The sequence below is a fragment of the Pelodiscus sinensis genome, chromosome 13, assembly GCF_049634645.1.
Source record: "Pelodiscus sinensis isolate JC-2024 chromosome 13, ASM4963464v1, whole genome shotgun sequence".
NCBI lineage: Eukaryota > Metazoa > Chordata > Testudines > Trionychidae > Pelodiscus > Pelodiscus sinensis.
In genome coordinates, this window is record NC_134723.1 from 26,374,570 (window position 1) to 26,397,759 (window position 23,190).

General features: G+C 42.1%; 1 protein-coding gene across 6 annotated transcripts in view; it reads right to left on the reverse strand.

The window, feature by feature from the left end:
• ATRX (ATRX chromatin remodeler) overlaps positions 1 to 23,190 on the reverse strand; it is a 200,468-nt gene that overhangs the window by 112,696 nt on the left and 64,582 nt on the right. For 5 of the 6 annotated variants that reach the window (XM_006136188.4, XM_006136187.4, XM_006136190.4 and 2 more), the window contains 3 exons: positions 10,321 to 10,430; positions 5,248 to 5,315; positions 1,209 to 4,102 (listed from right to left, as the gene is read on the reverse strand). In XM_006136188.4, the coding sequence (XP_006136250.1) occupies positions 1,209 to 4,102; positions 5,248 to 5,315; positions 10,321 to 10,430 (3,072 nt within the window). The remainder of the gene's footprint in view (positions 1 to 1,208; positions 4,103 to 5,247; positions 5,316 to 10,320; positions 10,431 to 23,190) is intronic. The other variant, XM_006136189.4, reaches the window with a different exon arrangement.

Sequence of the window (23,190 nt, forward strand, 5' to 3'; positions counted from 1 at the left end):
ATATTAGTAACAACAGTAGTTATTAATTGTTCAAATGGAATTGAACTTGATAATGTCCCTTTAACCTCAAAATCATTCTATTTTTAAGTTCTCCCACCCTTAAAGTTCCAACTGTGCTGCTTTTAATTTCTTTATTCCTACAAAATAAAAGACTTATTGAATGTTAATCAAAAGGGGTCTCCTCAAGTCTGGAGGAGGAAAAGAATTATCCCCCACACTCTGAGAAGCACTTTAAAATGCAGAAAAATCAGCTCAAGTAATAAATAGCTAAAATCTATCAGGCCTATCAGTTGTCACTTTAGTTAAATAACATTACTGAAATCTATTTTGTAGGACACAAAGATAATCTACCCAAATGTGCACATACGTAAATACAGCCAAACCCTACACCACAAGACTTGATACTCTTCTCCATTATATGACCCTAAATTGCAACATCTGATGTGAGCTCTTCTGATCTCTACTACCTAAACCAAACTCGTGTTCTGTATTCATTAGGCAGACAAAACCAACTAAGGGTGCATCTACACAGCACCCTAAACTTGAAATAAGATACACAATTTGCATAGTGGAAATTGCATATCTTATTTCAATTTAATTTTGAAATCGTGTATTTCAAATTTTGGCATGTCTACACAGCACCAAATTTTGAAATAATGCGCTATTTCGAGACATCCCTTAATCCTCGTGGAATGAGGGTTACAGAGATGCTGAAACAGCATGTCCACTATTTCAAGACCTATCTTGAAATAGTGGACGCATTCAAAAGACACGGGGTAGCTATTCTGGGATATTTCGAGTATCCCAAAATAGCCCCGCTGTGTAGACCTACCCTAAGATAAGCAAGCCAATTTGCAATGCAACTCACTACAGACTAGGGCTCCAATTTCTCAAAACTCTTTCTAGAAAAGACATTAAAAACTGAATAAAGATTACGGAGATTTGTAAGTTAAAGTAAATTCTGTTTGTCCAAGTTAGGACAAGCAAAATAGTAACTGGCTACAAGGGATATTACAAAAACTTCTGTACATCACATTCAAAAACAGGTTTTAGAAATATGGGTCAAGTTTTGGAATTCAGAGTCACATTTATGGATATTTTCACTCCAGCATTTGCACTACTAGTTTATTAAATCAATAGGACTACCCAACTCATATTATTGACCTTCCTATGTTAAAATGCTAATCAAATTGTAGACCTTTGCACACCTGAAGACTGACAAAATCCTGTGTTGGAGGATAGCATTAGGCTTTCAGTCACTGGCTTAATCTTCTGCTCATCACTGCTTCCGTCATCTGAATTCTGGTCATCATTTTCTTCTTCATCTGATGAGGAGGAACAGGTGATGTCTTCCTTCTGTTTCTTAGAAATTCTTTTTTTCTCTTTAAAGTTAGCCTTTTTATTCTCTTTAGCAGACCCCTTTTTACTCTTCTTTTGGTCTTCATAAGGCTCCTCATCAGAAGAGGATGAGTCATTCTGTTCTTTCTTGGAAGTTTTCTTTTTGTGGCTTACTTTTTTCTTTTCTTTAGCTTCCACTCTTTTTTTATTTCGTTTAACATCTTCAGAAGAACTCTCCTCTTTCTTTGGGGATTTATCAGCATCTGAAGATGAATCATTCTGCAACTTCTTTGATATTCTCGCTCTCAAATTTCTCTCTCTTTTTTCCTCAACAGCCACTTCATTTTTACTTTTATTTTCAGAGAAAATGCAACTCTCTTTCCCCGGGGATGATTTATCTCCATCAGAAGAACCACCATCTTTTTCTTTCTTGTAACTTTTCTTTTTCAAATTTTCTTTTACTTCTGTTCCTTTTTTATTTTTGGTTTTGTCTTCTGAAGAATCACAACTCTGCCCCTTCTCAGTTCCATCCAAAGAAGAATTGTCCTGTAATTTTCTCTTTTTCAAATCTCTGTTCTTTTCTTTTGCTTCTGCTCTCTTTTTATCATCAGAAGAATGGCAACTCTCCTCTTTCTCTAAAGATGATTTCTCAGTATCAGATGTTTCATCATGCTTCCCCTTTGAAGTTTTTTCTTTTAAATCTCTGTTTTTTTCACTGACTGCTGTCCCCTTCCTAACTTTATCATCAGAAGAATGACTTGTATCCTCTTTCTCTGGGGATGATATCTCACCATCAGATGATTCAACCTGCTGCTTCTTCAAATTTATCTTTTTCTTACTAGTAGATCCTTTTTTACTCTGCTCACTTTCAGAAGAATCATAATTCTCTTTTTTTCTGGGGTATTTCTTTTTGGCTTTTTTTGCAGACTCTATTTTACTCAACCTCTTTATCTCTCTTTCTAACTCTGAATCATAATTGGAAGAATCTGAAGGGTTCTGTCGTTTCTTCTTTGCAGAAGTGGAAACTTTAGCTGATTTGCCTTTTTTGGCATCTAAATCCGAACCAGAAGTGGAACTTTTTCTTTTGCGTTTTCCATTCTCATACTTCAATGGTTGTTTTGTTAGATCATTAAAAGCATTCTTCTGAACATTACTGTATGTTTCACTATTGCTATCAATATCTGAGGAACTATGACTCAACATAGCTACATTTTTAAGGACTGCTGGCATCTCATCTGAACCTGAACTTTGTTCCAATAGGTCTGATTGTTTGGATTTAGAAAGCTTATTAGGTTTAAGATGATCAGTAGTACTGTCAGAAGAATTTCTTTTATCTTTTTTTCTCCTTGACTGGGTTGATGATTTTTGCTTGCGCTTTTCACAATACGCATCATTACTGTCCTCTTCTGAATTAGATGTTAAAGGATTTGTGTCTGTTGGACGCCTCAGAGGTGTGGTCTTCACACGTGGGGACCTCCTGAGATCAGATTCCTCTATAAAGGGGACACTTATATTTTCAGGTGAGTGTTCATTACCAGTGTAATGATTTTCTTTTCCAGAATCACAGTTTTCTGCCTTGGGTGTTACCTCTGCATTCTTCTCTCTCTTTACTGGATTATTGTCTTGATCTTCAGCTTTAACTGGAGAATCAGAAAGGGAGACAGGAGTCAGTTTTACAAACAATTCTTTTCTTACTTTAGCTGATGATTTTAACTTAGTACCTCCTTTAATGTCTTTTGAAAGCGTAGTACATTTTATATTCACATTTACTGTCTCCAACTCTGTTGCTGTATTTCCATCACCCTGTTCATCAGATGCACTCTGAGTTTCCATAGCTGATTCTAGAGTCTCAAAAATATCTTCAGGGACTGATGAAGGAACAGACACAATATCCATGTCTAAAGCCTCAGTACTATTTGGTTCATACTGAGGTGCTTCTTTTGTCTCAGACTCTTTATCTTCACTGCTAATATTCTTTTTTTGTGTTGATGGAACATTTTGGTCCATAGGCTCGTTGTCAGGCTGTTCTGACACAGCTTTTTTCACTGACTTTACAACATCCTCTTTCAACTCTGCATGTTCCTTCCTTTCATCTCTTTTCACCTCATTTTTTTCTGGTTTAATATCAGGGGTTTTTTCTTTGGTATTCTTCTCTTTGATTTTAATATCCAAAGCTTGAATCTCTCGAGTCAGACCTTCTTCTAATGCTAAATGAGTTTTTTTTATGTCACTCAACACAGATTTAAAAGCTTTCAGTTGACGTAGCTGTATAGTAGGGTTTATTTCTGAATTTTCTGCTGCTGTTTTCAAAAAACTTACAAAACTAGCATTCATATTAGTTGTGGTCTCTACAAGTTTTTTTGTCTTTTTAAGCAAGTCTTTTGGCACCACTAGTGCTTTATAGGAATAGGTTAAAGAACCAGAATATGAATCATCTAATTTCTTTTCTTCTCCATTACAATTCGAAATATTTCTCTTTGGAGAAAATTTAAGTGTATGATCATATATTTTACTTTTTTCACTCTCAACTTTGATCTTCTTTTTGTTTTGTTGCAATAACTGTTCTAAATTTTCAAAAACACTGTCACATGCAGTGACCAAGTCCAACAAAGGTTCTGGGTGGCAAATGTAGCAATGCCATTGGTTATTTTCATCCATTATGGCTGACAGCTCCTTTCGGCCCAGGTTCCGCAAAATGCACTTTTTGCAGAAGGCATTATGGCAAAAGTCACAGCAGATTAAGTTTCCACCTTCAGCACACCATCTGAAATTATGATTGGGACATGTTAAATGCTACCCCAAAACAAACTGCATTAATTGTTCAGAAAAATAAAGTTTAACAAACAACTTTAAAAATTTGATTTAAACAGTCATAATATTAAAATGTAGTTACTAATCAAAGGCAAAAGCTTCACTTCAAAAGATGGCAAGCAGATATTTACTAATTTAGATTATTAAAGCATAATAATTAATAAAAGACTTTGAAAGGCAGTAGATTAAAATGTTCAGCTAACTGTTCAGAAAAGTCAAATATATTTCCAAAAACCCTTGCCCAGCCTCCATACATTAGCAGGAGAACAGAAAATATTACCACATGAAAGAAACTTAAAGTTTTCCCCATTCAGTACAAGAACTACAAGAGCACTGTCTTTGGTTGCAAAATGATATAACCTGCACCTCCCTTTCTCACCTACATCACAGATACAGAGCTATTGAGGCCCATTTTGGAGGAGTTCATAAGGTACTGGGTGGGGAGTAAGGTGTCCTGAGCCATGAATACCCAGTGTATATAGGAGGAACACATTCTTTTTTAAACACATCTGGAACTCAGTTTGTGACCAAGACTGGAAAGTAACAGGACAGAATAAACCTATTCTTGGCTTACCAGACACAGCTGCTCGACAGATGCAAAGTTCTGAGTGGACTGTATCTTGACACTAATATGAGACAATGTAGCCTCTGACTGACAACATAAGAGCAAGTGAAGGTTTTAGCTTCCACCTTTTATTATAAATTTTTGTATTGGTCTATAAACTGCAAACTCACTAAATATAAATATAAACATATGTTTATATTTTAGTAAGTTTGCAGTTTATAGACCAATATATCACATTTTCTCTGGGACAGTTAATTTCCATGGCCCATTGCTATCTAGGGGATAACGAACAGAATCTGCTCATTTACAATGTGGTGTTGCAAACTATACATAAACTGATGTTTGGGGTTTAGTCATGTGATGTGTGACTTTGACCAACAGGGATAATTACTTGATTTCCTTATGTTTTCCTAGTTTGTACTAAAATTTAAAATTCAAATACCATAATATTATGGGTCTGCTGATTGCAGAGTGACATTTCATAACTGATTTAATTCATTAGGGTAATATCACAGAGGCGTTTACATACTTACCTGCACTGTTCATCCATTCCATCTGAATCACGGCTAATGTCATCGCTCATATAATATTTGAAGCAAGTCTGCAAGGAAATAGTTGGACAAAGAATTTTTTCAGTTCAAGTCAGATGCAATTTCATCTAATGAATACATTAAAGTCAGACTCTTAAAAAATGTTTTTAGAATTTCAGATTACAGTCTATAAATGAACACTAGAAACCTCTTTAAAATGTTCTCTCCCATTTTTACCTACAGTTTACAAATCTGAACCTAATCTTGGCTAAAATTTCCAAAGATACAGCAGCTTTTAAACAATGACACTTCTGAACAATGGTACAGGACTTATTTGAAAATTAAATATATTTGCCTTCTTTTGAAGGCCACAGGTTTTTCATATTATAATACTTACAAGTTGAATATTGCTTTTTATATTCAGTTAAGGTCTACGCTTATGTATAAATAGCTACATTGGTGAGGAGTGTTAAAAAACCCAAAGCCTTGACGAACACAGCTAAACCAACAAAACCCTCAGTGTAGCTGCAGCTATGTTAATGGAAGTGGGCTTCTAATGTCACTTGGAGAAATGGTGTTCCCCCACAAAAGAAAAATTCTTTTGGAGTAGGTATTCTGTATAGTTACAGCAAAGACAGATGATTCAGAAATTAACAAGAAATGCCAGAAAATAGGAAAACTTCCACATTATGAGATATTGAAAAATCTCAAACTATTTACCTTAGTTAGGACACTAATAATACAGGCATAGAAAATAATGAAAGAATTCTTGATCTGATCCCTTCTCATCTATTTATATATTTTAGAGATGTGTGTCTGTAAATCTGTGTCTGTGAGGGAGTCTGTTCAATAACTCCTAAACTGTAAGAGCTAGCAATACCAAATATGGTAAGCCACTTCCTCTTATCCTGACAAAGCAAGGTCAGCATCTGGTTGTGCCAAGAAAACAGGAAGTGCTGGGACTGGGACTATTTTCCATAACATGCAAAGGGAAAGGCACAGAGAGGAGGCATGTGATACTGGGAGTGACCCACAGGGGAGAGCTATACTGCAGAAGGACCACGGGGGGCAGTCACACCACCAAGCAACTAGCCAACAGGAATGGGGGCTTTACTATCTTACCTGCCACCAGACCAGGTAAATAGCCCCCTCTGCCCCAAACTCCCCAGCACTTGGCCACATCCCCTGATGGCTGGGAGAGCTGAGGGGGGAGATGGGGAAGAGGCAGAAGACCCATGCCAGTAATGGAGGCAAAGACAGAAGGTCCATGCCAGCCAGGGAGAAGTGGTGGAAGGACTGAGGAGTGAGACAGAAGACCTAATAACCAGTATAATTCGCTGCCATAAGACAATCAAAATTGACGAGTTTTGGAAAGGATTCAGAGCTCTCCTGGAGTTTGGAAGCAACACTCCTTGAGGACAAGTTATTCTGTAGCTACTTTCTATAGAATATTTGTAATTTCATCAAAGGCAGTTGGTACTGGTCCTCTGACAGAGTCAGGATACTGGACAAGACGGACCTCAGTTCAAATCCAGTGTGTCAATTCTTAAGGATATAGTGATCAACTAAAATACCAAAAATCCAAATATTGCCGAGAACGCAAACCCTTATATGCCACTCCAGGAGCTTGAAGGCACTGACACAACAAGACAAGGTTGAATTTAAGCCACCCTCCTTCAAAGGCTTTCACATATGGACATGATGGAATGGACATGGCCTGGAGATGATCTACCCATAGTGGTCAGTGCTATAGAATTCTGGACTGTAGCACAGCCCATATATAGCCAATGGGAAAGCTGCCATAAGTTAGAAGGGACTAAGTTGTTACTCTAATTTATATCAGGGCTGTTTGAGCCCCAAGCAGCTGCCTAATTCCAATGGTGCAAAGAAGCCTCTGAAGTCATTTTTTCTTCCTCACCTGGGTTCTGAGCCTTCTGTGCTATGGCTCTTAGGAGAAGCAGATTATGACCTGGAGCCCCTTATAGCACATAAAATTGTGGCAATTGTCTATTGAGATACTATCTCACTGGCTAGGGCTGTGGTCCAACCAAGTGCCAAATTCAAGTGTCTGTACTTGACATTGGGTGGCCGGGATAGGTTGGGTATGCTGCTTGTGTACCACCCACCTCACTCTATGGCAGATGCTCTGCTCGAGCTGGCCGACGTGGTCTCGAGGTGACATTGAGGACGCCGAGGCTTTTGGTCTTGGGGGACTTTAATATCCACGCCGAGGCTGTTTTGTCTGGTCTGGCCCAAGATTTTATGGATACCATGACCCACCCTAGGATTATCCCAAGAAATAAGTGACCCAACACATGTTGCAGGTCATACGCTCGATTGGTTTTTTGGACTAAGGGAGATACAGTTCTTGGGATAAGGGATATGGCTACACTCCCTTTCTCATGGACTGATCACTACCAGGTCAAGTTTAGACTATCTGCTGACCTTCCCCTCCACAAAGGGGGAGGACCAATTAAGATGATCCGCCCTCAGAGACGGATGGATCCGGAGGGTTTTCTGAGGTCCCTGAAGGATTGTTCAGCCATTATGGCAAATAGTTCTGTAGATACCCTAGTCAATACATGGAACACCGAGGTAGCCAGGACAGTTGATATGACTGCTCCTAAGCGCCCTCTTCGGACCAGTCGAGCCAAGTTTGCTCCCTGGTTTTCTAGGGAGTGATAGCAGCAAAACAGTCTGTGCGACGGCTAGAACACTGCTGGAGGAGAACTAGAGCTGAGTCTGATCAGCTGTGGATTAGAGCTGAACTGCGAGCTTACTCTGTGGCGGTGCTGACAGCGAAGAAAAGCTACCTCTCCACCCGTTTTGCATCCACACAATGCCGTCCAGCGGAATTGTTTCGAGTAGTGCAGGGCCTGTTGCAGTCTCGCACTCATGACGAAATAGAGGAGCCTTTGGCCCCTGGCTACAATCTGTTTGCAAAGCATTTTGCTAATAAGATCGCCCACATCCAGTTGGATTTAGACTCTGGTTGCTGTGTAAGTGGGGCACAGAATGTGTTGAGTGCACCACCCAGTCTTTTTTCTCTGGATCAGTTTCAGCTATTGCAGACTGAGGATGTGGACAGGGTGCTTGGAGGAGTGCAACCAACCACGTGCTCACTTGAACCCTGCCCTTCATGGCTTATTAAATCTAGCCAGGGAGGGATAACTGCCTGGGTCTTGGGGATTATTAATGCATCTTTTATATCTGGTATGGTTCCTGCTGCCTTGAAAGAGGCAGTGATAAAACCACTACTCAAGAAGATCTCCCTGGACCACATGACAAATAACTATCGCCCAATTGCTAATATTCCCTTTTTGGGCAAGGTACTCGAGAGGGCAGTGGCGTTGCAACTCCAAGCTTTCTTGAAAGAAACAGACTACTTAGATCCATTTCAGTCTGGCTTTAGGCCTGGTTTTGGAACTGAAACAGCCTTGGTCGCCCTGGTAGACAATTTACGCCAGGAGATAGACAAGGGGAGTGCATCCCTGTTGATTCTCCTAGACCTCTCAGCAGCTTTTGATACCATTGACCATGATATCCTTCTGAGACGCTCAGCAGAGTTGGGTATTGGAGGCACTGTTTTGCAATGGTTCCGGTCCTACTTGTCAGGATGCTTTCAGAAGGTGGAGCTAGGGGGCTGCTATTCGACCATGTGGTGATTGTGCTATGGGATCCCGCAAGGTTCCATCTTGTCCCCTATGCTGTTTAATATCTACATAAAGCTGCTGGGAGAGCTCATAAGGAGTTTTGGAGGACGGTGCCATCAATATGCAAATGACAACCAGCTCTATTTTCCTGTGACATTAGAACCAGGTGTGGCAATGACTGATATAAATCGGTGTCTGGAGGTAGTGATGGTTTGGATGAAGTCAAATAAGCTGAAGTTGAACCCAGATAAGACTGAGGTCCGGTGGATCAGGAGGCCATCTGTGCGTGAATGTGGCATGGCACCTGTTCTAGACAGGGTTACTCTCCCCCTGAAAGAACAGGTACGCAGCTTGGGAGTCCTCCTGGAACCTTTCTTAACATTGGAAAATCAGATTTCTTCGGTGGCCAGGAGCGCCTTCGGGCAACTTCGTTTAATCTGCCAGCTGTGACCCTTACTGAACAAACATGACTTGGTCACAGTGATCCATGCTCTTGTTACATCCTGACTGGATTACTGTAGTGCACTTTATGTAGGGCTGTCTCTAAAGAGCCTTTGGAAACTTCAACTGGTCCAGAATGCGGCTGCTCGAGGTTTAAACAACACTAGTTATACGGAGCACATTATGCCAGTGCTTCAGCAGCTGCACTGTATATTTCCGGGCACAATTTAAGGTTTTAGTTATGACCTATAAAGCCTTAAATGAGTTGGATCCAGTGTATCTGAAGGACCGTCTTCTCCCATACGAACCTGTCCAGGGATTGAGGTCAGCTGGGGAGGCTTTGCTTCGTGTTCCTCCACTTGTGAAGATAAGATTAACATCTACACAGAACAGGGCATTCTCAGCTTTTGCTCCCAGGCTGTGGAATTCTCTTCCTCGGGATATACGCATGGTGCCAACGCTAGCGTTGTTCCGGCGTCAGGCTAAAGCCACCCTTTTTACTTGTGCTTTTATTAATGTTTGAGTCTGTATGTGTGTGTCCCTCCTCTCTATATGTTTTTAAGCTCGTTATGTCCCTCTGAAGTCTCATATTTTAAATTCTCATATTTTAAATTTTTATATATATATTTGTATTTTGTTTGTTTGTCTGTTCTTGTAAGCCGCCTTGAATATTTTAAATAGAAAGGTGGGATACACATATTTAAATAAAATAAATAATAATAAAACCATAAACACCAAAATTACAGTAGTTTTATGATATAGTCCAAATTCATTAATTTTTTTTAAAATAAATTCCAAAGAAACCACAATAAATTAAAGATGTGATATATAAGCTTTATACAAGTAAACTTCACATTGTAATTTTTTTTTCTTTTTCTGATATCAGTTTGTAAAGTTTAACAGGTTAATAAGAGAAAACAATCTACACAAAACACAAGGGGTGACAGAGGTCTTTTAATACCATACACTGTTTATTACATACCTTACAGATAAGGACTTTCAGTGTAGGATGTCTATAGATTGAATCCTTTTGAAAATGGTTCACCTGTTGCCCACAGGCTGTACAGCTTACAATTCCATGCAGTCCTTCCTCTATAGAGGATTATAAACCACATATTAGGTTTTTTTTTTTTAAAGAAACGTGTAAACAACGAATATGTTTCCTTCTTAAAACATTTTAGTTTGTCAAATTTTTGTTTATCTGAAAACCCACTCCAAAGCTATACCACGCATCTTTAAAGGAAGCCTTCTATTTCACTGATGTCTTTTAAAGGCTAATTAAAAGGTAGTTGGTCACTATCTACTTTCTGGATAAAATTCACCCAGGGGAAAGAAAACCTTCCTTTGTGACATTATGCATGTGGATTAAACTGTTATTTTATGAGGGCATATCTGACTTGCCAATAAAAACACATTTAATCATGGTTCTACATTGTACATTAAAATCCCACAACTTTCAGTTATTCTTCATAAAATACTACTGCAGTTCATAAATAAACATTTTAACTATATTTCTTTCCAATTTTTTAATTAATTTTTGAATGAGAAATAAGAAAAACAAGTCTATGAAACAAGTTAAAAACATAAGAATCCTTTTTGATGTCATCTGAAACTCTTGCATTATGTAGTCTCAAAATAGATTAAGACAATTCTTTGAAGCAATTGTACAAGATCTCCAGACCATTCTGGTCAAAACACTGTTCTGGAAGTCCACATTATCTCGTCACCTTCAAACATTGTCTGTATTTAAAATGATAGTTTGACAAAATACTCCTACACTGGGAGTAGCAACTGCTCCAGTTTTCCAGTTGGTTTAATCCTGTTTACTGTGGTAGGACTTCCACCTGCAGTGGGGTCTTTTAGAACAAACTGTTGAATTTGACATTTTTTATTCTTACTTAAAAGCAGTAACACTACCATGAAAAATGGGAAGCCACCTGAGAAACCTCACAGTCACTGTTTTAAGCTGGTATCAAACAGTAAAGAAGGAGAAGGCTGCCAGGTGCTTTATCTCAACTGCAGTATGCCTGCATCATCAGCTCTGGAGGCTGTAATTCCAAGAATGAGACTTTGTTCAAAGCCTTTAAAATACACATAGAATCAAGCAAATACCAAAAAGAGTTCAGGAACCTACTGAACTTTTCCAAAGTGACATACAAACCATTAGCAAAGATTCAGAGATTTTGAAAATGAAAACAGATACTTAAAAGGACTGAGAACCTATTAGGCTTAAGTAAAGAGAAATAAACTTTACAAAGCAAGAGGAAAATAACAAATCCCTCATTCAGAGCCAGAAATATTCAGCTGCTGGGTACAAAGAGGATTAACTGACTTGAGAAAAGAGATTTACTCACCTCGTACAGTAACTACTGTTCTTCGAGGTGTATGTCCCAGTGGGAGCTCCACGCAAGGTGTAGGGATGTCCCGGAGCCATGGAGAGGAGCTTTTTCTAAGCAGTGACTGCAAGTTCCTCTTCTCCATTCAAGTAATTAGGACTCCGAATAAAGGGTAGAGAGGGTCATGGAGCACCCACGGGGACATACACCTCCAAGTACACTCGTTACTTCATGAGGTGAGTAACTCCCTTTTCTTCTTCAGGTGATTTCCCCATGGGTGCTCCACAGAAGGGGACTAGCAAGCAGTATCCAACAGGATGGTGGGAATCAGAGTCACTGCTGAGAGACTGCAGATAACACCACCACAGTCAGTGCTGAATCAGCAGCCAATTGTGGCATAATGGCGTAATGCCTAGAGAAAGTATGGTCTGAGAACCAGGTGGCTGCCCTGTAGAAGCCTTTAAGTGGTATGTTGGTAAGGAAGCCCATGGAGGTTGGAGCTGCACAAGCAGTGTGTGCCTTCCATAGAATCATAGAACTGGAAGAGACCTCAGAAGGTCATCAAGTCCAGCCCCCTGCTCTAGGCAGGACCAATTCCAACTAAATCAACCCAGCCAAGGCTTTGTCAAGCCGAGACTTAAACATCTCTAGGGATGGAGACTCCACTACTTAGACTCCACTACTTCTCTAGGTAACCCATTCCAGTGCTTCACCACCCTCCTAGTGAAATAGTTTTTCCTAATATCCAACCTGGACCTCTCCCACCACAACTTGAGACCACTGCTCCTTGTTCTGCCATCTGTCACTACTGAGAACTGCCTCTTTGAAACCTCCCTTCAAAGTCCCCTTCGTCCTTCAAATGAGTTTGCAAGGGCTTGTTGCCGAGGGCATAGCAACGTAGTATGCAGGATGAGACCCATTTGGAAATACATTGCATTGAGATAGGCGTGCCCTTTGCGTGTGGTTCATATCCACTGTACGAGCGTGAAGATTTATGGAATGACCATCTTCTGTCTATATAGAAGGTCAATAGCTCATCGTATGTCAAGTGTGTGGAACATGGCATCCCTGTGATCGGATGCATGAGGTTTTGGAAAGAATGCTGGTAGCACTATAGGTTTGTTGATGTGGAAGGACGTGAACATTTTGGGTAAAAATGTTGGGTGTGGGCATAACGTAACTTTGTCCTTAGTGAAGACTGTATACGACATCTACCAGGACAGCCCCTATTTCATCAACCCTCCCTGCGGAAGTGATGGCTGTAAGGAATAGCACCTTCATTAGTAAAAACTGAAGTGGGCAAGTGGGTCAAGATTTCGAAAGGAGGTCTCATGAGACAGTCTAAGACAAGATTTAGATCCCATGTAGGAGGAAAGGACAAAAAAAGGTTTTGGAGACCCTTCAGAAATCTTCTCATTGTGGGGTGTGCAAATAGATGAGCCATCTATGCGTTCATGAAGACCTGATGTCGCTGTAACGTGTACCTTCACAGAGGGACCTGATAGACCCCCGGTTTTAAGATAATGTAGATACTTGTGAATCTGAAGGAGCAGTGCGGTGCAAGGATCCACGTGGGACAAGTGACACCAGGCTGAAAATCTTTTCCATTTTTGTATGTAGGTAGCTCTGGTGGATGGCCTTCTGCTCTGTAGGAGGATTGCTTTTACATGATCTGAACATAGGAATTCCATTCTCTGGAACCAGAGAGGAGCCACACGTGAAGTGTCTGTGGTTGGAGGTGGAATAATCTGCCTCTGTTGTGAGATAGATGTCATGACAGGATGGGAGAGGATATGGCATGACCACAGACACTGGGTGCAGAAATGGGAACCAGGTCTGTCTGGCCCATGATGGTGATGATAGTATGACTAGAGCTTTGTCCATCTGGATTTTGTGTAGAACTTTGGGTATGAATGGAATAGGCAGGAAGGCATAGTGCAGTGGCTCATTCCAACAGATGAGGAAAGCATTGCCCTGAGATCCCTTGCCTAGACCAGCTCTCGAGCAAAACCGAGGACACTTGGTATTGTTGGGAGACATGAAGAGGCCTATAGTTGGGACTCCCAAGCAGTAAAAAATGGAGATGAGTATGGCAGGGTGTAATTCCCATTCGTGGTCAGAACTGAAATTGCAGCTCAAGGCATCCGCCCAAACATTGTTTATTTCAGGTAACTATGAGGCCTTCAGGATGATACCATGATAGATGCACCAATTCCAAAGGCAGATCGCTCTGGCACACAGTGACAGGGAGTGCGCTCCTCCAAGTCTATGTAAAACATGGTTGTCATGTTGTCGGTAAGTATGTGAACAGTCTGGTCAGCAATGAGGGGAAGGAAATGATTGCACGTATTCATCAGTGCCTTGAGCTCAAGAAGGTTGATATGTAGTGAGGAGTTGTGTGTTGACCCCCTGCCCTATACAGCGTGTTGAAGGATATATGAGCTGGGATGTACAAGGGAGGCGTCTGTGATGATCTGCTTGGATGGTTCAGGCTGGTTGAAGGGGACGCCTGTTAGAAGGTTGGTGGGAATTGTCCACCATATAAATGAGTCCAGCACCTTCTCTGGGAGCATGACCTGTTTGTTCGGGGGGAGGGAGGGCCAGGCCTGTAAACTGACACTATCCAGTGTTGTAGGGCTCTGAAGTGAGCATATTGCATGACGTAGGCAGTAGCAGACATGTGACCCATTATTTGGAGGCAGGTAAGAACCGTAGTGGTAGGAGTGGCTAGTAATATCGTCACGAGGTTGCATAGTGCCAAAAACTGATGAAGCGGGAGATAAGCTCTGGCTGTCAACAAATGGAGGTGGGTCCCAATTAACTCTATTCCCTGTGTGGGTAGCAGGATCAATTTTTGCTCATTTATTAGGAGGCCCAGACAGTTGAATGGTGTTAGAGATCATGTCAGCAGCAGCCCTGATATCGGCCTTTTATAAGACTTTTATAAGACAGTCGTCTAATTATGAGATGATGACGATGCCATGTTGACGCAGATAGGCTGTGACTATGGCCAGGACCTTTGACAAGACCATGGGGGCTGGTGATAGGCCAAGGGGAGGACTCTGTATTGGTAGTGGTCGTCTCCCACAGTAAATCGAAGGTACTGTCTGTGTGATAGGTGTATGGCGATGTGAAAGTATGCATCCAGAAAGTCAAGGGTTGCGAACCAGTCCCCTTTGTCCAAATCTGGTATAATTGATGTCAGTGTCACCATTCTGAAGCGTTGTTTCCGCTGATATTTTTTCAGTTTGCTTAGATCTAGTATGGGTCTTCATCCACCTGTGTGCTTTTGTCAGGAAGTATTTGGAATAGAATCCTCTCCCACAAAAGGGTTGGGGGACCCTCTCTATTTCTCAGATTTCCTGTCTGAGAAGCATCTCATGAGAGGGGTTCCTGAAGAGGGACGAGGAAGGGGGATGGGCAGGGGGAAGCGATGTAAAGGGAATGGTGTATCCTATGCAGATGATCTCCAAGACCCATTGATCTGAAGTTATGACATCCTACTGATGGTAAAAGGGATAGAGTCTGTTGGTGAAGAGATGGTACTGGTTTGTTGGCAGAGGTAGAAGTGGGAGGTCGGGCAGGCCCCCGACCAAATCCTCAAACCTGCTGTTCTGTTGCCTGGGAGCCCAAGGAGCGGGTTGGAGATGGGTGTCTCCTCTGAGGGAGTTGTCTAACGTGACTGTAGTCATACTGTCTTTGCTGGACATGGTTGTAGTGGCTGTCCCTATTTTTGTTGTATGGGATATAATGCCTTTGACGGTATGGAGGGTAGTGCAGGAGTCCTTGCTACTGTGTAAGACTTTGTCCATGGTAGCTGCAAAAATCTTGATCTTATAAAAGGGGAAGTCTTCAACCTTGAATTGGAATTCTTTGGGTACCCCGGCTGATAAAAGCCAAGAGGCTCTTCTCATCACCATGGCTGTAGCAGTTGCCCTGGCTGACTTGTTGGCTACATCTACTGCAGAAAGGAGTGCTGTACAAGCAATCAAATGACCCTCATGTATGACTGACCTAAGAATGGAACTTTTGTATTCAGGGAGATGTTCCATCAAAAAACGAGGAGTATAGGGTCTTTTGAAAAAGCACCCTGTTGTCGAAAAAAAGGTATCTAAAACGTGGTTTCAGTTTTGATATGGCACTTGTTCAAAACAGCACCATGACGCAATTGTGCAAATGAAGCTCGGGATATTTAAATCCTCACTTCATTTGCGCTTTCGAAACGTCTAATTTACATCCCTCTGCCGACAGAGTAGTGTAGTTAAGACGTAGCCTGAGAGCTCCATTATTGCCTCAATTAGGAGTGCAATTCTTCCCTGTGAAGAGGGGTGGATATTTTTCATAGGTTGGTGCTGTTTATCCTCCACTTTCTAGAGGTGGATCTCTTGTGTTGTTGCCACCCACTTAAACAGCTCCTGAAATTTTTATGTCATCCAACGGGTGAGTATCGTTCGGTATCACCGCCTCTTCAAGATGTGAAGGAGCATGGTCGGGGGCAAATCCACTTGGCATAACTCAGTATGTTCGTCAGAGAGTTGACCTTCCTCCTCTTCGTCGGAGTCTGCAGTGACTGGCACAGTGCGAGACGGGATGGGTGGAGGCAGTCTCCTTCTCGAGGTAGAGGATGAGGCATCTTTTCCATACACCCCAGTGGTCCCGCAACACCCAATGGGGTGGGTAGTGGGGTGGAGGGTACAGCCACTTCGAGTACCAAGGAGGATATGGTGGCTTATTATGGTAGTAGTAAGGATGGCAAAATGTAGTAGCAGACGAGTTCTGTGAGGAAAAAACACTATTGGTCCCTCCAATTAAAAGCATCCTGTTCTGACGGTTCAGGAAATCTGGGATAACATGGAAAGAGTCTTGAGGAGGGCAGCATTGGGGAAGCTCCTCTGGAGCACAGGGGTGAAAGCTGTCATATTCAATCTGCGCCTGCATCATGTTGAGACTGAGCTGGAGCCTCCGTGGGGGGAGTGATAGTTTCGCATCTAAAGCCCATTCCTTATGCGAGGGCTTTTTAACTGTCTGCAGCATAGGTGTCGGTGCCGCGTCTGATCATGAGTGCCAGGAGGAGCTCTCTGGTGTTGAGGCTGATTTTTTCGGCACCGAGGCTGAGCGCGACTTGGAGAGCACAGTGCTGGTCCAAGCAATTGATTCCCCAGTGCCAGGGATGCTCATCTTGTCCCCTCTAGGCACTCAGAAGGCTAGTGTAGGGAGCAGGGACTTAGACAGGGATGGTCCCTTTTCAGCCCATCTGTGCGGTCATGGTGAGGCAGCTCTCTTTCTTGCTGACTCTGCTGCTGGTAAAGAGGCTTGGGAGCATTCAGGCTGCATCACCTTGTCAAATATAATCATGCGGAGGCGAAGCTCCCTGTCTTTTCTTGCTCTCTGAGAGAATGGCAGAGCTCGCATTTCTGGGGTACATGCACTTAGAAGATACAGTCCGCATGTTTATCCGAGACCAGCATCGGCTCCTGGCACAAGTGGCATTTCTTAAGCCAGATGAACCCGGTATTGTTCTGTCTGTCAGGGTCATAATGAGCGTTCTATTGGGGGTTGCCCCTGTGACCGTTACTGCCATTAAAGCTATGTTGTTAAAAAATGTTTTTCTGCTTTTCTTCTCTCTCTTTTTTATTTTATTTTATTTTTTTTTTAAAGGAAGGGAGTGGCTGGGTTAGCAGCTGCCTGCAGACAAGCACCTGCCAAAGCGGGGAGTCCGCGATAGGCTGACAGAATTTTGTTTTTGTTTTAAAACAGGAGGAAGCAAAACTTAGCAAATAGATAGAGAAAGCGAAATGGGAGGGTTTCTCACTCTCCCTCAGGAGAAGCTGAGGAAAACGAAGAGCTCCTTCCATGACCAAGGAAGGTATAAGAGGAACTGAAGGGGGGAGTGACCCCGTGCACGAAGCACCAAGCTGAGCACAGCTCAAAGCTCCCCACACAAACACGGCTCGCAGACGCTGCTTGAAAAAGCTCTGCTCCATGGCTCCAGGACATCCCTACACCTTGCATGGAGCACTCATAGGAACATTACCCAAAGAAGAATATTCTAGGATTTTTAGAACAAAGTACTTGATATGAAATGGAAAGGGCATTTCAACCAACTCTGACCCATATTCAGGCTTAGGATAGGCTTTGTAGAATAAATACAGCAAATCAGTTTTTTGGCCCCTCTTGTATACTCTTGGCTTTTCATTTCTTTGGCTAACAAGAAACACATTTTTGTGACTGATGAAAAATAAATTATGTATGTATTTATCTATGCTGGTACGTAAGTCCTCAACACCACACAACAGGATATACAAGTTTGACTTGCTCAAGCCCATTTTTTCCCAAGTACTAGTCTAGTGACAAAGATGTATGGTGTTTTACCATGTGGAACTGCAAATTAGATTTGAATCAGAATCAGTATATTATCCTTAATTTTCACAAGATTGCAAGATTTCTTAATTGACAATTCAGCTTACCAGGAAGAGGACTAGGAACATTTGGCTGGTATTTTCACTTTTTAAACACTATTCAAGACCACATCCATAAAAGGAATACAGGCCAGTTGCACCATTTCTTTAACATCTCAAACATTTTGAAGATTTTATCCCTTCTATAGTGTCTAAACTTGTTCTTATAAAGGACAAAATCAGAAAAGAAAAAAACCCTGTAGTTTTATAACACCTTTTATAATACTGGTTTGAACCCAAACATTTCTGGCAGCAAAATTTCACAGTTGACATCATGTTATAAAGGAACTCCATGCACTCAAGCCTCATCCTTTAGGACCTTTAGCTTGATTCACTAGATTGATATGAACACAAACTCTGTGGCAGATCAGAGTGTGGAAGGCAGTTCTTGATGGAGATGCACCTCTTTGAAAACTGTAATTAAAATTCTGAATTTCATCTAGATATCCTTTGTTGCCAAAGCCAAGTATGAAGTATATATTTAATATTCTCTTGCTGAGAAGGTAAATCGTCATATCCTATACTAAGGTGGGAGCCGGATACAGCCTATTACAATACTGTAGAATAGTGTAGATGACCATGACAAGATAGGAATCAGAGAAGAATATTTTCATTAGTATATCTGGTCAGTGATTTTATACATTTGTTATTATCCTTCTTGTACTTTCATAATTATCAGCAGTACCTGCATTTGTTTTCATTCAATCTATACTACAAAGTTACACTATTCTTTAAATAAAGGTTACAAGGTCTGTGTTCTTGTTGAAATGGTTTATATCACTACCAATAAAAATATTTCAATTTAAAAAGGTCATATCTTATCTGCATGTCTGCAGGCAGAAAAAGTCTCAAGAATATAAAGTTTAACAAAAACTTGTATTTTGAGAGAAAGGAGGAATAGAAGAACTAGAAGCTTCAGGGCAATCAGTAATGGAATACAGAGCCTGTCACAACATGTAGCCCAAGACAATAGTTGTCAAAAGTCATTACCAACAAATGAGCGGCTGGTATATAATGTGAGATGAGTTGTTTATCTCTGCCCACTACATAGTGGAATTATAACACAAAATATTACCAAAACTGTCCTTTTTAGGAGACAGCCCAAAGACACAATGGGCACTATCTAGAGCAGTAGTCATCAACCAGTAAATCAGGATAGAACAGTGGATCTTGGAGCCTCTGACAGGTGATCCTGACTCATTTGTCCAGGGAGCTATCAAGCGATGGCACTTCACTTGCCCCTCCACCGACTGTCATGCTGCTCCTTCCCGCTGCCTTAGAGCTGCCCCCCGGAAGCCTCCTGATTGCTGAACAGGGTGTGAGAGTGGAGGAGGCACTGATGTCGGGGTGTCCCTCCACCCCCCACTTCTATACCCTATCTCCACAGAGAGAAGGGGATGGAGGAAGTTTGGCAATGCAAATCTCTGTTACTCACACACTGTGTGTGCTTCTGTCGTTCTCAGAAACATAAAATATCCTTCACTCATCTCCCAACCCAAAACATACATGAGGGGTTGTTGTTTCTTTTACTACTTGCAAAGTGTGTTATTTTTGGTTTTTTACTGGTCTGTGCATTTCGTAATTTTAATTTCTCTCTCATGCTTAAATTTAATTCTTTGAGTAGTGAGTTCTAAAATGCCTAACCTGTCATGGCTGGAGTCATTATTCCTATGGAAATTTCTGCTCCTGGAAGTGCGGGGCATGTCCCTGCAGCCCCTGAGAAAGGCAGAGTATGGGGTCTCCACATGCTGTCCTTGCCTGCAGACACTATTCCTACAGCTCCCATTGATCAATAACGGGGAACTGTGCCCAGCAGAAGCTGTGGGCTCGGTGTCTGTAGATATGGGTCAGTACATAGCACAATGGACCCATTGCTGTATATACCAGCTGCTTTCAGGAGTGATGCAGAGCCAGGTCAGGAGTAAGCCTGCCTTGACTCCACTGCTCCATCATCCGGAAGCCATTTCAGTTAAACAGTGCCTAGCCAGAGCCTGCTTCCTAAACCCTGTCCCAGCCCTGAGCCACCTCCTGCCCCAGACACTAGTTCCCCTGCACCAAAACTCCCAGAGCTTGCACCCTGAAACTCCTCCTGGACTCCAATCCCCCGCTCTGGGCTACGCCCAGATCCCCCTCCCACACTCCAAACTCCGTGGCCCAAGACCAGAGCCTGCACCCCAACCCCTACCCCAGCCTCGTGAAAGTGAATGAGGATGAGAGAGAAAGGGCATGGAGTGAGCAGGGTGAGGCCTCAGAAAAGGGGTGGGACAGGGACAGAGCCTCAAGGAAGGGGCAGGAAGGAAGTGGGGCAAGGGTCACTGCACGTAAATTGAAAAAGTGATCTTGTGGTTATAATAGTTGGAGACCATGGATCCAGAGGTTAAAAGGCTAATGCACATAGGATCCCTCCAAAGCAAGGTGGACACATACTACCCTACCAGAATCGGAAAATCTGCACTGCTACAGACTGTGCTGTGTTTGTCTCATGGACAGACAGTAGGTTTTCATTCGCAAGGGTACCAAAATGGCAGTTTTCACAAGTACGACATTCACTTAAATAGATGTTAGAAAAAATAGCATTAAATTTCCACAAAGCAATAAATGCTATTTACTATGTAACATTTTACATAACATTGCACTTATAACTATGTTATTTATCTACACAAAGTGATCACTCACTATTCAGCAGAGAATGGAAAAAAACAGGAGGAACTACCCCCAAAGACAATAATACAAAGGCCTTGTCTATATATAAAATTGCACCATTTAACTGATGGTGTGTGTAGCCAGACAGACCAACCCCCCATATCATCCATCTTATTTGCCTCTCTGAAGCATACAGGGCAGAGAAGGAGCAGTAAAATCAGCATAGTCTATGCTGGCTCATCTGATCCTGAGAAGCTGAAAAAACAGATATGTGGAGAGCGATTAAGTCAATAAGCTGGCTTCGAGGCTGAGAGAACTGCCCCGGCTGGCACCCATGTTGATTCGAACACACACACACAGTCCCTGGGAGAGGAATTTCCCACTGAGAAAAGAATCCCCAGTAATTCCAATTTAGTTATCTCTCTTACAAGTGTAAATTAAGTTCACAACTCCCTTGTAAGAACTGGTCTCACAAAAGACAGACCAGCCCCATTTGGCATGACAGATAAGAAAGAGAAATACGTGACCCCATGAGTATAAAGGTGGTACAGCAGCACACTCTCTTTGAGTGTCATTCTACCCTCTACCTGCTGGTCGGGTTAGGTGTTTGACCTCCCGAGGTTCTATGGGGACGCCCACCTCGTATTTTCGTCTTTCCTAGGAATTGAGGGACCGGCCCTGGCCTGAATGCTGGAGTCGAGAGGCACAGAAGGGGGTAAAAATTGTACCTGGATGTGGTCCTCTGTCTTAAGTGTACACATAGAAAGAGTAAGCTGTTACTTGGTACCATTATTTCTATTTTTCTATATTTATCTTCTTTGTAACCATTTTTAAGATCTATATTTTGCTAGCAGATAAGAAATAGAACAATAGCCATTGCAACCATATGATTTATAAGCTTCCTCATAAACCTGTAACTGTTTAAGCTTTGACCTGACTCCTTCAGTTGCTGTAACAGAACCAAGCACAATTTAAAAGAACTTCAGCCGGTCTAAAGGGACAGTTATAGGAAGAGCTTGGGCATTTGGATCAGTGTCACTCCCAGGAGACAGGGTCCACTGGGGCACTTCTCAGCCTTTCCTGAGCTGCCCGCTGTGAAGGAACTCCCCCCCTCCCCTCCCCCACCCGTTCTAGCAGCTAAAATCTGAAGTGTAATAAGCTCTTCCTACACACTGGGGTGTCTGTTAGCCTGCTTGGCTACCCTCTGCGATGGGACCTCGGTCCTAGCAGTAAAGTCACGGACGTTAAACTCTCAGGGCTCCTTTCAGCCTCCTGGGCTGCCCGCTGCGACGAGACTTCGTGTCTTAGCAGCTAAAGACTTAGGAGACACACCCACACACACTGCCCTGACCGTCGGCTGACAGTGTGACAATTTAGTATCATCACATCTTTAGTTAAACCCATGCATCTCCTTAGTTTATAAAAGCTTAATAATTATGTGAGAAAATTAATGTCTTTCAGAATCAAAATTAAGAGGGAGTTCCTACATGAAGCAATATGGAATTTCCAGAAAGATGCATGAAAAACCAGAGTTGCTGCAAAATTATTCTTTCCACTTCCACTCACCCCTGGCATGTAGCAGATATGTTTATAGAAGCAGCTACCACCAAATTCTGCATCTATATAAATACACTCTATAAAATGGACAATAGAAGATTACTGTCCCCAAAATTGAATTCTCCAAATGCATTACTGCTGCAAACCCACAAGGTAGGAATCAGTTTCTGTTTCACACATACAGAATGGAAAGTGATTGTCTAGGAAGGAGTACTGCTGAAAGGGATTTAGGAATCATAATGGACTACAAGTTAAACATGAGTCAACAGAGTGACACTGTTGCAAAACGAAAACAACATCAACAAAAAATTCTGCTGGGGATGTGCTACAGTTACATCTTTTGTCCACCAGGAGCTGACGTGGCACAAGGACAACAGTTGCTTCCAGGTAGGAGCAGCCCCAGCTGCACATAGGGAAAAGAAGAGGCTCTGTTCCTCATAGCACAATCTTTGAGACCAAGTCAGGAGACATGTATGTGGGGAATAGACAGCATAAGGCACATAGGTCTGATGAGCAGGGAGTCATAGATGGATTCATAAAAGCTAATGAGAGGAAGACTGAGATGGGGTTTGAATGGGAGTGAGGGTACAAGGACGCTGAGGATGGGGAAGGAGATAGATAAGTGAAGGTGTAGGGACACATGAGCATAGAGGGAGAAAGGGGTAGAGTGGGGTTGCAAAGATACATGGGGACAGGGACGGTGAAGGACCACATAGGAGGGAGGTGGCTGAGTGCAGGTGCAGGGCCATATGGGTACAAGAGGGTAGAGTGACATATAGGGACAAGAGTAGATATGCTTGACTGAATGAGAGGGGCTGGCAGTCAGCCAGAATATGCACTGAGGAGGCTCCCTAACAA